The sequence below is a fragment of the Pseudopodoces humilis genome, chromosome 19 (assembly GCF_049639895.1).
Source record: "Pseudopodoces humilis isolate 2021_Gansu_Grassland_sample_001 chromosome 19, ASM4963989v1, whole genome shotgun sequence".
NCBI lineage: Eukaryota > Metazoa > Chordata > Aves > Passeriformes > Paridae > Pseudopodoces > Pseudopodoces humilis.
Window position 1 is genome coordinate 6,115,265 of NC_142218.1, and position 13,857 is coordinate 6,129,121.

General features: G+C 44.3%; 1 protein-coding gene across 1 annotated transcript in view; it reads left to right on the plus strand.

The window, feature by feature from the left end:
- Positions 1 to 13,857, plus strand: part of RIMS4 (regulating synaptic membrane exocytosis 4) — a 55,023-nt gene that overhangs the window by 23,410 nt on the left and 17,756 nt on the right. The window contains exon 2 of the mRNA XM_005524673.3: positions 7,457 to 7,598. Coding sequence (XP_005524730.1) covers positions 7,457 to 7,598 — 142 coding nt within the window. The remainder of the gene's footprint in view (positions 1 to 7,456; positions 7,599 to 13,857) is intronic.

The following is a 13,857-nucleotide window of genomic DNA, read 5'->3' on the forward strand; positions in this document are numbered from 1 at the left end:
GGCTGTTCATGAAAATAACCCTGTAAATACTTCTTGGTCCTCTTCTAGTGGTGAGGTGGAAGAACAGAAACCCCTGGGTTCAGGGGGAGTTGGTTTGACATCCACACATCTGGGCATGGGTATCAGCACTTCCTCTTGGAGCGGGTGAGGACAGGCCAGTCTGAGCTCTAGGATGAGAGGAAGCTTTCCTGTGCTAAAATACCCTTGTGGATCAGCAATGGGATGTATTGTGCTGCAATGGGAATTTGGAGGTGTCTCATTGGCATCTTCAGAGGTTTCCTATGCAGGCAGGGTGTCCTGGCCCTTCTCTGCATTCAGCTGGATTTGGTAGCTGTAATAGCAATGCAAATAGTTGCTAATTTTACTATTTTTGTGGCTCTCACAAAAAGAGTTGACTGAACTTCCCTAACCCTGTGAATGTACCTAACCTCCACAGATTAAGAATTAACATGTTGAATTATTTTTTCCCATCCCATAAAGATTCTGTGCTTAATTTGGAAAGAAAGGGTGTGATTTTGTTGGTGTCTGAAACTAGGACAGGGGAATGAAGCATACAGCCTGATTAGTGCCCCTGCTTATCCCCAGCCATTTTCTGTCATTCTGGTGGATTACTCAGGCTGTGATGATAGCCTGGCATGTTCTGGAGCACAGTACAAACTGCCTCTCTTTAGGTGCTCATAATTCACACTCCATTAGGATGTTGATGTAGGGAATGCATGGCAGGATGTCAGGGCTTGCCAGGCATGATGAAATTGAGTTCATCTCGTTAAACTGCATTCTGAAGTGACAATCCAGTATTTATATTTTTTTTTCTGAGCAAAAGCTGCCCCTCAGGAGAGCATCAGGGCTTGCTGTGAACAGAGGTACCCCTGTAAAAGGGCCTGTGCTGCCCACCCTGACAGCCGACAGCTCAGTGTGTGCCAGGCTGTCACAGCTGTTGGGTATTCATGCAAGGCTGTGGGAAGACTTCTCTTTTTCTCCTCTGAAGCTGAACAATGGAATTTTTATTAAACTCCGAACTGATTCATGGCATACAAGTCTTAGTACATGTCACAGGGAGTCAGCATCTGACTAAACAGAATTTATTTTTTTTAAATTTTTTTTTAACATTTCAGAAACATCAATGCAGTGACAAAGTTTCAGGTGGAGAAGTTAACATGCTGACTCTTTCCTCAGAGTACCTGAAAATAGGTAGGAGATGAAATGTTCAGTGCTTTAGCAGTGTGATGGGGTGCTGAGCTGAGACTCCCACTGCTGCTTTTTACCCACAGACATGCCAAAGACCAGCTGATGGACTTGGGGATGTTCCTCACCTCAGCAGGTGATATTGTACAGATGGGTACTTGATGTTTTCCCTTCGTTTTCAGCCCCAAACTGACCTGCTTCATCTCTTCTCAGGGGCAGATCTTCATGGGGAAGAAAGATAAAAAAAAACCTCTTAGGGTCAAAACCAAAGAGTGAAGTTAGTGGAAGATGGAAGGGCTTGTGAGCCCATGTTTGAGCCAAGGGTAGAGCAGGCAGGTTCAGCATGAACTGAAAGGAGATAGCTCTGGGCAAGTCTCCTCTGCAGGCAGTTGTGTCCTGTCCTATCTCTGCTTTCTACATCATCTACAACGTGGTCTGAAGGCTTCTTTGACTCAGCCAGATGGGTTTTTCTGTGTTCCCTTGCTGGACTTGTCAGTTCTTTATGCTTCATAAGTGCAGGTTTGTATTTTGGAGCAAAGCAGGCAATTCATGTGCTGAGAAGCCCAGGTGTGAATCCAGAAAGCAGAGTCTGCCCGGGTTGATGCCCCGCAGCATGTTTGGATGGGAATTGTTCCATACTGCTACACTTGGGTAAGGATAGCAGTGGGAATGCAGTCTCTTCACTCAAGCTTGGAGTAACTTTCTTGGAAAATACACAATGTTATATTTTCCAGAGCTTTGCAATAGGAACAAATGAAAGTAAGCATCCAGCTGATTTACCTTTCCTGATTTTGGAGTTTTCCTTCCTAATTTGCCCTAAACTAGGACACCCCTGGCACCTCAAGCTAAAATTTTGGGAAAGGATAACAGCTACCCATGCTGTTTTGCCACACCCTTGGTGTCTTGGGTGGCCCTTGCTGGTGTGTCCATGTGCTTTGGGTGCCACTGTGCTCAGTGCTTGGAAGCAGTTGGGTAATTTAGGAGCCAGGCTGTTTGAGTTGAAATTCAGTCAATGCCTAATCTCAAGGCTAAATCAATACCAATTAATTCTAAAGTACAGGAGGGTCTGTAGCACATGCATCATGCTGGTTTCTTTTTGTGATGGTAGCAAACTGTGATGGAGGAGAAAATTGAAAACAAAGTGGAAAATAGAAAGGTGGTAACAAGTACTTGAGTGAAGGAAATGGAAGTGGTGAGATAGGAGACAGTGCAGGAATAACAGTGAGAGGGGCATGCTCTGTCTCTCAGAAATGCCATCAATAAACATCTATTGTGGAGTAATAATTATATAATCATGACCTTGTACTGAGCTATTGCAGGACTCACAGATATTCCAAGACTATCTGGCCTCTGAGTATGGACAGCCCTGTCAGAATCAGAGAGGAAGAGCTTTGAAGAGTTGTGTGTGGGAGTGATGTAGAAGAGGACATGAGAAGTCCTTTCCTTGGGGCAGGAAAGGGAACAAGGCCACTCTGATTTTTCCTATCCCCATAATTTCAGGCAAATCCAGCTCTTGGTGGCAGCTCTTCTGTGGGAATGGCACCATCCTTGAGAAGAGCTCTCGGTGTGGTTGACAGCTGAAAGCTTGGTTAAAGGAATTGTCCAAAATGTGCTCTGCTCTGCACAGGTCACCTTGCTCGTCTTCATTTGTTACCAAGCTGTCTGGAAGAAACTTTTGGTTGGCTGGTTTGATGTCACTCAAAGATGATGGGGAACATGATAATGAGATCTAATTAATAATGAACAAAATGATGGAATATAATTAATATCATTCAAGAAGAATGTTGGGAAAATGGGTCTTGTGAGAACAGAATTTTCTCAAAGTTTTAGAAGACACAGATATCTGGGTAAATGTGGCAAGTATGTTAGGGTTTTGTCCTAGAACAACATGACCCTAAAAATGGGATTGTGATAAATGGACTAAAAACTTGTTTCACATATCAAAAAGCAGTTGTCAAGGAAAAGCCTCAAAGGCAGGAGGGCTGTCTTGAAGGCCTGGTGGTGCTCAGTGTTTTCATTTGATTTGGAGCAAGCATGACTTTAAACCTCACTTAACTCACAGGTGATGTGGACATTAGAAAGAGAGTAAATAGTATTGAGGCTGAGAGAGCTGTATAAAGCTGTCTGGAGTTTTGCTTGCTTTCTCTTCAAATAAAATTAATTTTCTTACATATTTTTAAATGCAATGTTCTGCAAGGTTGTACCAGCAGGACAGGCAAGGGACTGCACAGCCTCCAGGCAAGGTGTGATGTGACCAGGAGCTTACTGTGGTCTTGGAGGATACCAGCAGAAGTAGTGAAGATGAGAATACAAGCTGATTTTTACCTCTGTATGCATTTCTGCACTAAAATGTAGACTTCAGTTCTGTTCTCAAAAGGGTGTTTAAAACCTGGGGAGATTGTTATAAAGATTCAAGGCCAGGAGAAAAAAAAAATGCCAGTGTGAGAGACATAGAGATCTCAGTCTGTTTAACTTGTCAAAATAAGATTGAGAGATAGCTCATCTTCACTGCAGAAAAGTCTTTCTAATGAGAACACTTAGCAGCTCTTGGGGTAGAGGAGGGCACTGAAAAAACCTGATGTGTGAAAGCTGAAACCAGGCAAACTTAAGCCACGTCTCTAAATGTCAGGTAGTAAAATAAACCATGCAGGCAAATGGTAGATTCTTCATCTCTTGATATCTTCAAACCTGGTGTGCGCAGTGCTTTAGAAGATATTCTTTATCCAAACATAAATTGTTTGGCTGAACAGAGCAAAATGGAAGCACCTGTCAACACTGAGAACTTGGCAGAGTGACTGCTGGGCCCTTCTGGTTGTTGGCGTCAGCGAGGTGCTGTGTATCTTCATCCTGGATATTTGACCAAAAAATTTTGTCTTCTCAAGGTCATCTCGGAGTAAAATCCCTCTTAGTGATGTGTTGAGCTGCAGGCTTGACTGACTGCTTAACCTCTGTTGTTTGCTGCTTAATTGGAAGAGGTGCAGGGAATAAATCTAGTGACACTGCAGAAAATGTCGATACTGGCTCTTACTTGTTTCAGATAGCACTGACAAATGAAGGCAAATGGTTTTGCCAGGCAACACCCACACAGATGCATATCATTTACCTTCTGATTGGCAAAGGTGTCGAAGCACAAGGATTTCAGGAAGAAGAGGAGGCACAGCCCTATGCCATGCTCCACACTGACCAGAGAATGAGTAATGGTAGGTGACTGTTGCTTGTGAAACACTTTTGGCTCACAGATGAGAAGTGCAGTGTCATCCATAAGTATTTCCTTTCCAGGTGTGCTACCCCTGGTCTGTCCTCCTCTCCCAGCTGATGGGGCTGGGCAGTTTAGGAACTTAGATCTCCTTTTTGATGGCATCTCTGGTGCTTGTGGTGATCTCTTACCACATTTCAGTCATGCCTCTGGCTGTTGTGGTTTGGGAGCTTGCCTTTTTGGCAAAACAAATTATTCCCCTTCTGTTCAAAGGAAACTTTTGGCAAAAAGAGACTGTAGGGACAGAAAGGTTGGAGAAACGTTTCTCCAGAATAATGAGATATCATTTGTAAGATGCAGGAGTTGCTGTGCATCTCCGTCTGGAAGAAGATGGAGGAACAAACGATTTTTGTCCTTTATTCCCATTGTCTTGTTTTACAGAGATTCTTGATTAAACTTTTGCCATTTTATCCTTTCCTTTTTTTTTTTCCCTTTTTCTTCCTTTGTATTTTTTCTTTTTTTTTCTTTCTTTTTTTTAATCTGAAAAAGCAATCAAGACTAGTAGAAAATGACCCATCCAGCAGTAGTGGAAAGCTGTGCATGTGGTGCTCTACAGCTGAACTCGCCCCCGTGCCAGCTAAATATCTGGTACAGTGCCCTGGTGCTCCCACACTGCTGCCTTTCCTTGCCTTTGGGCCCTTCTGCTTCATTTCACTGCCTTTCAATCAGGAGATGGTTGATGGAACAGAGCAAGCACCTCCAAACCCTTGCTCTGTCCCAAGCCTCTCGTTTGTTGCCAGCTGTGGATGAATCGTCTTTTAATTTTGAGTGTCTCCAGGCACATCTCGTTAGATTGGGGAAAGAAGAGATTCTTTTTTTAAACAGATGTTGCATGGCTGGGCAATGGGGCATTTTTAATTTGTTTCCTACATTTATGACATTTGATGCTTTGACTGCTGGCAGAGCTCTTGTGAGGACTAACCTCAGAGGGCAGGAGGATGAGCGCTCTGAGTGCACACGTGAGGGAGGGATGGGCACTGGTGCGTGTGGATGACTCGGATATTGTTTGTGGAGGTGAATGCAAGACAAATGAAACAGACCATCAAGTCTGCCCGCATGGCTGTGGGATGTGCCCTCAGAGGAACCTACAAACCCCATCAGAGGCTCCAGCGAGATGCACGAGGCTAAAGAGGGTGAATCAAAGGGAGCTGCTTTGCACTGGTTGGGAAAATAGAAAAGCTTCACTTTTGTTGATGCCCATATTGTTATTCTTGCCTGAAGGTTTGGATTTTGAAAGCACATGAGAAATATGTTTTACATTTGTGTAACTTCCTGATTTATACAATGTGCTTCATGCATTGCTCTAGGCACACAAACAGTACAAGCTGTAGTTAACGTTAACCCAGAACATGCAAATTCAATCCCCTTAGCTCACAGGGACATGTGTACACAGGCTGCACCATATGTGGGGACAGCAGCTGGTACAGAGCCCTGGGCTCAGCACGTTTACCCGGTTGGAAACCTCATGATAGTAGAGGAAAAGGTACTTTACAGCTGTATTTATAGGAGAATTTTTGTCTTTGCATTTCCATGTAGATATAATTGGAGAAGTGGGATAGGAAGCATTTCTGATATCTTACTGAATTTTTTTTCTAAAGTCCCTCTTCGCACCAAGATCTAAAGAAAAATGTTTTAGGTCAAGCAGCCTGCTACAAATAAGAGTGTATTTTAGGCAGGTTATTACAGATACCCTCATATTTCCAGAGCAGTTCAGAAAGTGATTCACAAGAAGTTCCACCTGAATACGAGGAAGAACTTCACTGTGTGGGTGCACTGGAACAGGTTGCCCAGAAAGTTGTGGAGTCTCCCTCACTGGAGATATTCCAAGAACCGTCTTGACGCAATCCTGTGCAGTGTGCTCTAGGATGACCCTGTTTCAGCAGGGAGGATGGATCAGATCACCCACTGTGGTCCCTTCCAACCTTACCCATCCTGTGATTCTTTGAAAGATTTGCTTTCTTTAATATTTGGCAATCCTGAGTTCTCCAGACTCAGTTGCTGGGTCATTTCTCCTCTGGAGGTGGTACTCAAAAAAGCTGGAAGGTTTCTGAGAGCACTGTGGGTCAGAGGTTTGTTGCCTGAATCCAGGGTAATGACTGGGTATCATTAGAGGATTTAGATAATTTTTGCTTTGTTCAGAAAACTTGGAGCAGATGTGTTTCAGGATGAGTGCTCTATGTGGGATGAAATCTGGAGCTTCCTAACACCAGCTACAGCAATTAATAGTAATGGTATTCATTACATATTCATTACATAAGATGGTTTGTTCTGAGAAACAGACTGCTTGAGATGGAGGATGAAAATAGCAGCTGTTAATTTCAGAGGGCTGAGCCTCTGAACACTGCACCCAGGAGGAACCAGAATCCACTTAATTCCCTCTATGCTGTGGCTGAGGGCGTCTACCAAGGGGAATAGTCCTCTCCAGGGTTTTCCATTGCTGGTGCCTTTCCAGTGCCACCAGGGAACATTTTGGCTGTGCCCAACTATTCCTGTGTGGCTGGTCTGGGAGGGCTCCTGCTTTCATAACACCTCTGGTGCTGCCTGGCCTCTTCTTCCCCCCTGCTCACTCAATGTCCACTAGGACCTGCCACTCTTTGTGCTGTTCTACACAACCTGAGGCAGCAACGTGGGATTTGGGAAAGGCTTGGAGGCATCAGGCTGTAGAGCTCAGCTGTGCCCGTGGTTGCTGCTACTGTGTTCCCTGACTGGGTAGCTCTGGGTGTAGCCAGCTGGTGTGGCTGCCTGCTCAGTGGATAATTAATTGGTACAAATGGTTGGAGTGGGTGGGGAGGGTGTGCATGCTCTGAGTGTCTGCTGGGCCTGGCATGGTGAAGCAGTGAGTGTGTTCCAGAGGTGGCTCAGGAGCTGCTGATGAAGCAGGGCTGAGTAAGGGAAACGTTGCGTGACAGATGCCAGGCTGGTCTTCAGAAGACCTTCTCTGTTTCCCCTTGGCTCTGTCAGTGCAGAAGGCTCTGGGAATAGAGGCTGACTGCCTTTCTCCCCTTGTGTTCCTAGATGGTGATGGTCGGAGACTGAAAGGAGCCATCCAGAGGAGCACAGAAACTGGCCTGGCTGTGGAAATGCCCAGCAGGACTGTCCGTCAAGCCAGCCACGAGTCCATCGAGGACAGCATGAACAGCTATGGATCAGAGGGAAAGTAAGTCATCAAAAGGGAGTTGGCTAATCACTCATGGGATGTGCTGTCCCTGTATGTATTAAGTTTCTTCCAGCACGATGGACATTGTGTTTTTCTGACTTGCCTGTGCTGCAGGTGTACTGCCCACCCAATTAGAGCAGATCTCTCTGTCTGCATAGCTGGCACATACTCGACTGTTTATATACTTTTTTTAGTGTCCTCATTACTCTGAGCTGAAGCAGATACCCATTACTTTTAACCGCTTTGCCTTTGGATGAGTAATTCAGGGTCAATAGCAGAGGCTCATTACTGCTCGTAAATTATAAGCCAGTAGTTTCTAATGTTGCACAATAGTCCATTTCCCCTCTTCAAAAATAGCCCTTTGGTTTGGGGCAGGCAGAAGTTTCAAGGTGCTGAAAAGGGTGAAAGTAATAAAATACATGATAGCATAGCAAAATTCTGATATCAAAATACATATTTTGGAGCCTGTGTGTACTTTGGTGAAAAACTTTATTTTGTTTCATCTGAGTTACAGTGTCCTAAAAGAATGTGTTTCAGAAAAGATTTTTGACCCCAAGAGAAGTTACAACACACTTGCATTTACACTTCATAGCAGAATGCAAAGCAGGGGATCTTTAGGCCAGAACTTTGGGACCTGACTTGTCTTCAATTCTGGCTTTTGTATTTCCATTACTTAAAGCCATATATGGAAATTTAATAGTTTTACTAAGATGACTGTTCATGGCAATCTTTGGAAGCAAAAAGCCCACAGTATTTAAAAAGGAAGCAGTTCGTACCATTCGATTTTATGCTTTCTAGGTGCGAGTCCAAAATGTTTCTATACCTAAAAGGTGTCTGTTTAAGCCAAGGACCACGCTTGGCATCATTCTGTATGCTCTCTCTAGTCCTGTGTGATATTCCGAGTACACTGTACAGCTAAAATGCTGAGATAGTCCAAAGGCACTCTCAATTAATGTGATTCTGGTGTTAAATAAGTAACAGGCTGTAAATGAAGAGACTTTCTTTAGCTTTAGAAGTAGGCTAATCCTGGAAAGGCATCATAGATCTGTGCTGAAGGTTCAAAATAGTAATGAGGCACAGACTGCGATAGCAATCTTGTCACTCAAAAGCTGTGATGTACCTTATCTCTTCTGTGAGCTGCTGTCTCCAGGGAAATATTCCTGCTACACCAGCACAGTCCTGTGGCTTGGAGTTCTGCCTCCGCTACTAGATGCAGAGGATTAGTGATTAAGTTCAGTCCCTGGGCAATGAGGAGCAAGAATCTGCTTTCATGCAGAATAAAATTCTTTCCTTTTTATATTTACATAGCTTACCCTCCTGGGAAGGTGTGTAATTCCCTGAATGGTCTGTGTCCTCTCACTGCATACAGCAGCTGCTTTGTTGGGCTTTCATGGAGGGGGAGTATTTCTGCCAACAAAACGCTGCACCCCTACAAGTGCTGTCTCACCTTAAGTCAGGTGATGTGTAGCTATCAGCTCAACAGAAAAAGGGAAAAGCCTGTCTTGCAATCCAAGTGTCTGTATTAGAACAAGCCTAATGTTTGGTATTCCAACCTTGAGCGCTGCCAGATCATCCTTGCCAGCACCTCGGCCAGAGATGGGGTAGTTTCTTCTCTGAAAAGTGTGATTAAGTGGTTCCTGGATGCTTTGTTCCTAGGTGGGATAATTAATCTCTTCTGGGAACCCAGTGGGAATTGCAGCTATCTGTCTGAGCCACAAGTGATAAGCAAACAGGGCTAAGAGTACAAAGAGCTAAGAGGACTCAATTCTCTTGAAACATGGTGGGAGGGGAGTTTCTCTGCTTTCTTTTCCTGCAGCAAAGAATGGAATTGTTTGGGGAATAGCTTTGAGGAACAGAAATGTGTTCTCCTAAATCAGATTTCTTTTGACCTCTCTTGTTTGCTGTAGCTGTCTTCCCAGGGAGGCAGAATGAAGATTCATATGTCTCTGTTAGATGTGGCAAGTTGATTTTCTTTCTAATAAAAGCTGGGTTTGTGACTGGTGCAGACTGGTGCAGGTCAGAGAGTTTTCACCAGTGACTGTCAAACCCCTGGTTTTCAGCAAGGCAATGCTGTTCTAGTTCTTTCCACCCATGCATCCCTTTGGTGTGTTCACACCTGGAAGAAGACAGATTCAAAACCTCTCAGCTTCTGTGTGGTTTTTATAATCCTTATCAATTTAAGGACTAAAAGGACCCTTCCAAAGGTGGCACGCTGAAGTGATCAAAGATTTGGTGAAACTTTGCTGCAGCAAATGCCTGCCCTCAGCCATACAAACTGCTTTTGGAAGGTGTTGCTCACTGACTGCTTTTTGTTTGTTGCAGGGAGCTAGTGGCACCTGCCACAGCTGCTCTGTGCTAGTGCAAGGTATCACAGTCAGAGAATATTCTGAAGTGCATGGTTTTGAGCAATGCTGCTTTCATGTGAACACCAGAGTGCATAAAATCCAGATTTTTTTTTTTCATGGACAGGCTCATTATGCAGGGACATACCTCTGAGATACGCTAGTCCTTCTTTTGAATACTCCCTTTATCTGAAGATGAAGTATACTGGAGACTAGCTGGGCTAAATGATGCATCTCCTGGAATTAAAGCTCATACAGCATGCCAGGAAACGCTGACCTTGTCAATACACTGCTTCATGTAAATTTTTGCCAGACAAAAAGTCCTCCAACCTTCTTACCCAGATTTTCTATTTCACAGTGGTCGTGTGCTAGTATAGACAATTAATATAATAAAACTCAATGTGGTACTTCATAGAAGGAGAAGTAGGTATTTACTCTGAACAAAACTGTTTTCAGTCATTCTCATGTCCAGGTTTCATTCCCTCACGCTCTCACCATCCCAGGCAGGCACCAAGCCTCATGAATCCAGGTGTTGGAGCCAGGCTGGGTTGGGTGCTACAGGGAGGACATGGGACGTCATCTGTCAAGCCCTCACTAGGTCTACCGAGTTGTTTTTCACAACAGACTGGCTCTTAGACTGTTTTTCTTACACTAGGACTTACCTGCTATTTTTGAATGATCTTTCACCTCAGGGTCTTGCTTTTTTTCCATCTCTGTAGATCTCAAGCAGCACTGCCACCTTTTTGTTCCCTTTTTTGGGGGGATCTTCATGGCTACAGTCTGCCCTCAAACAGGGTTTGGAAGTGATGTGCTCTCTAACCTTGTTGTCTGTTCTTCCCCTGTCGTTGGAGAACAGATCTGCTGCAGCCAGGTTGGTTGTGCTTTCACATACACAGATGTTTCCATTCATAATTCATCCACAGCAATCTTAGCACTGGTTACGAATCTCTATAGCAGTGAATATTTTCTTCTATGTCTATACTTAAAGATCTGCTTGAGAAAACAGTTGCCCACTGTAGTAAGTGCCTATGGGGTAGTCTTAGGACACCAGGATTGCTGCAAGGATACAATTCCGAATATAGGAATAACTCACAAACAGCCCTGTGAGATTCAGCAGAGTCTCAGCTCCATCCTGGCTCTTGCATGATCTACATCTTGTTTTGGCTGGGTTTTGCTGCAGCTGCACGAGACCATGTACAGCATTCAAAAAGCAGTAGATTCTGGACTTGCATGTAACTTGTTCCTGCCAAACACTTTTCTTCCTGAAAATGGAGCAGAAAGATAAAAATGGCCCTGGAACAAAAGCCTGCTAGCTGCTGTAGAGCCTAGTGAGTGGTACTCATAGTGTTTTTGTTCTTGCTGGCTACTGCTGAGATGATTAAGTTCTGGAGAGATCAGGTGATTTTTACCTTAGAAAAGCACAGCAGGTGGTGACTGACAAAGACTTGGAGGATTGTTCTTGTATTATCTGAGATGAGTGTGCAGGTCCAGCAAGGAAGCATCTTGTCGTTAGCCATCTCACCTCTCTTCTCCATGGTGAGGGCAGTACAGCCTGAGCTCTGCCCTGTTGTGCCCCGGGCAGGAGGCAGGACACAGCCTGGCACAGGTGCCACCAGCATGGGCATCTCACATCTCTTGGCTTTCTTCTGTCCCTGGTACCAGTTCTCTTGCTGGGCTGATGTGAGCCAACACTGGGACTTAGGCTGGGCCAGCTGCCTGCCCTTCTCTGCTTCACTGTGGAACAATAATTAACAGGAAGCAGGAGAAAATACTGGCCTGGGTTGTGACCACATGGCCATGGGAAAATTCCCTTCACCAGAAGTTATCCATCAGCATTCAAGAATGACCAAAAGACTTGATTCCTGAATGCCTCATTCAGGAGATTCACGTTGCAGCTATTCCCTGAATGTTTCTTTTTTGACGTCCAAAACCAGGAGGCTTGTAGACGCTTTTATAACAGATTATAAAGATTCAGGCCTCTTTTTATCTGAGTCCTTTAAAAAAATGTGATGAAACGTGTTGTTAATATCAGTTCAGGCTGTAAGAAGTTGGTGTCTTTTGAGATGGAAACCAGGAAAGGCTGGATAATAATGTAGATTATTTCTGTAATGTATCAAGAAATTCCTTGGCCTGTTCAGCAACAGCACATCCTTTTGTGATGGCAAAGCTTGACCAGCACAGCTTGGAAAGGATGTGACCTTGAGAGCTGTAGTTACAGCAGGAAATACAGTGAATCCCACCTTCAGCAACCTCTTGGGAACAGACAGAATTGCTCACTGAAGACAGGTAGCTATCTTTTATTCAGTGCATCTGAGATGACTAGTGATTGCTAAAAATGGAGCTAGCCTGGCAAGGTGGGGAAGGGAGTGGGGGAGGTCTTTGTACAGAATTCACTGCGTAGTTTTTATAGCACTGTTTCAGTGGCAGAATTCATACAGCAGAAGGAATAGGATACGCGAGCGGAGTACAATGTGTTACAGCACATAAGACAGCACGTCACAGTGCTAAAAATGCTACAGAATGTGGAGTGGCCCAGAGAGAAACAGAGCTTGTTGAGAGGCAGAGTTGGAGATCTTGCTTGGCAGAGGAGGGGTGTGCAGTTGGTGGGGTTAGGGTAGGTTTGGGTCCTGCAGGGATAGATTTGCATGGAAAACCTTCCCAGCCAAACTGAAGGCTCCTGCAGCGTTCACATTGACTTCGACAGGTTAAGGGGCTGTGTGCCCAGTCCCTGCACAGTGCAGTTGGATGCATATTCTTCATGCACACCATAAATATTTGAAAGATGGAGTAATGGACATTGGCAAGTTCTGCTTTCCTCCTTAGCTGATAGATATCTGCTTGGCTCCTGCCCGTGAGATGCGATTTAAAAGACGTTAACATGCAATATGGATGAGTGTGATTGTTACACAGAACATTACTGCTCCCTGAAATTGGAGTTCTGATAGAGTTTTTTTAATGCTCAAATAAAATAACTGTCAAATACATTATCAGTCTCAGAGGAGACTTTCCCCTCCCCATTTCTTTTGGCTGAAGGAATGTGTTGCTGTCCCTGTTTTTTGAAGATAGAGCTGGAGAGTTTAGCTTCCTGTTAGATGTAGATGTGGGGTGTATCTGTTAGCTCAGCTGTCCGAGTCAAACCACTGAGATGCATGGCTGTGTTTAGGCAACTTACTTATTAATTGCAAGTTTATTCCATGAGAGGACCAAAAAAAAAAAAAAAGTCTTTTTTATTTACAAGAACAGAACAATAGTCTCTGAACCCTGGGCCCAAACATATCCCATGATCACCAGACACAGTGGAGCAGCTCTTCAAGAATGTATCACCTCTGGAGACTTGAGATGATGGCAAATAGGTATTTGTGTGGATAGTGTAAATGAATCCGTGAAAAGAACAAGACAAAATGTTACCTTCTGAAAATAGTTGTTGTCTGGGTGTGCTGGGGGTGGCTGTGTTGAAGCTGTCTGGCCTCACCACCTCGCTGAACCTGCAGCAGTGGAGCAGCAGAGCTCCGTGGGAGTCAAGGTGTGTAACTTGTGAAACAGAGAGACAGGAATGGAGATGTGGTCCAAGGGGAAACACACAATTCTCTTCTCCTGAGAGAGCTCCTGGACAAGAGGGAGTTACACCCAGCCTGTGAAGGGGGGTGATGATTGCCTCGCTCTCTATTTCTTCTGCACAGGCACAGCAGCATGTGGCCATTACACACTAGTACAATCAAGGATGTACTCAAAGTCTTATAAGATTTATAAAAAAGTATGGTATCAAGAGGAAAAGAAAGGGAATATGTGGTCTGTTTTTCAAACTGATAATTCAGAAATGATGCTCAGGACTGATGTATAAAGAGGAAGGACTGGAAAAAGATTGGGAAGGAAAAAGTAAAACAATGCACAGGAATAAACTCTCAGGGAAGGAATTT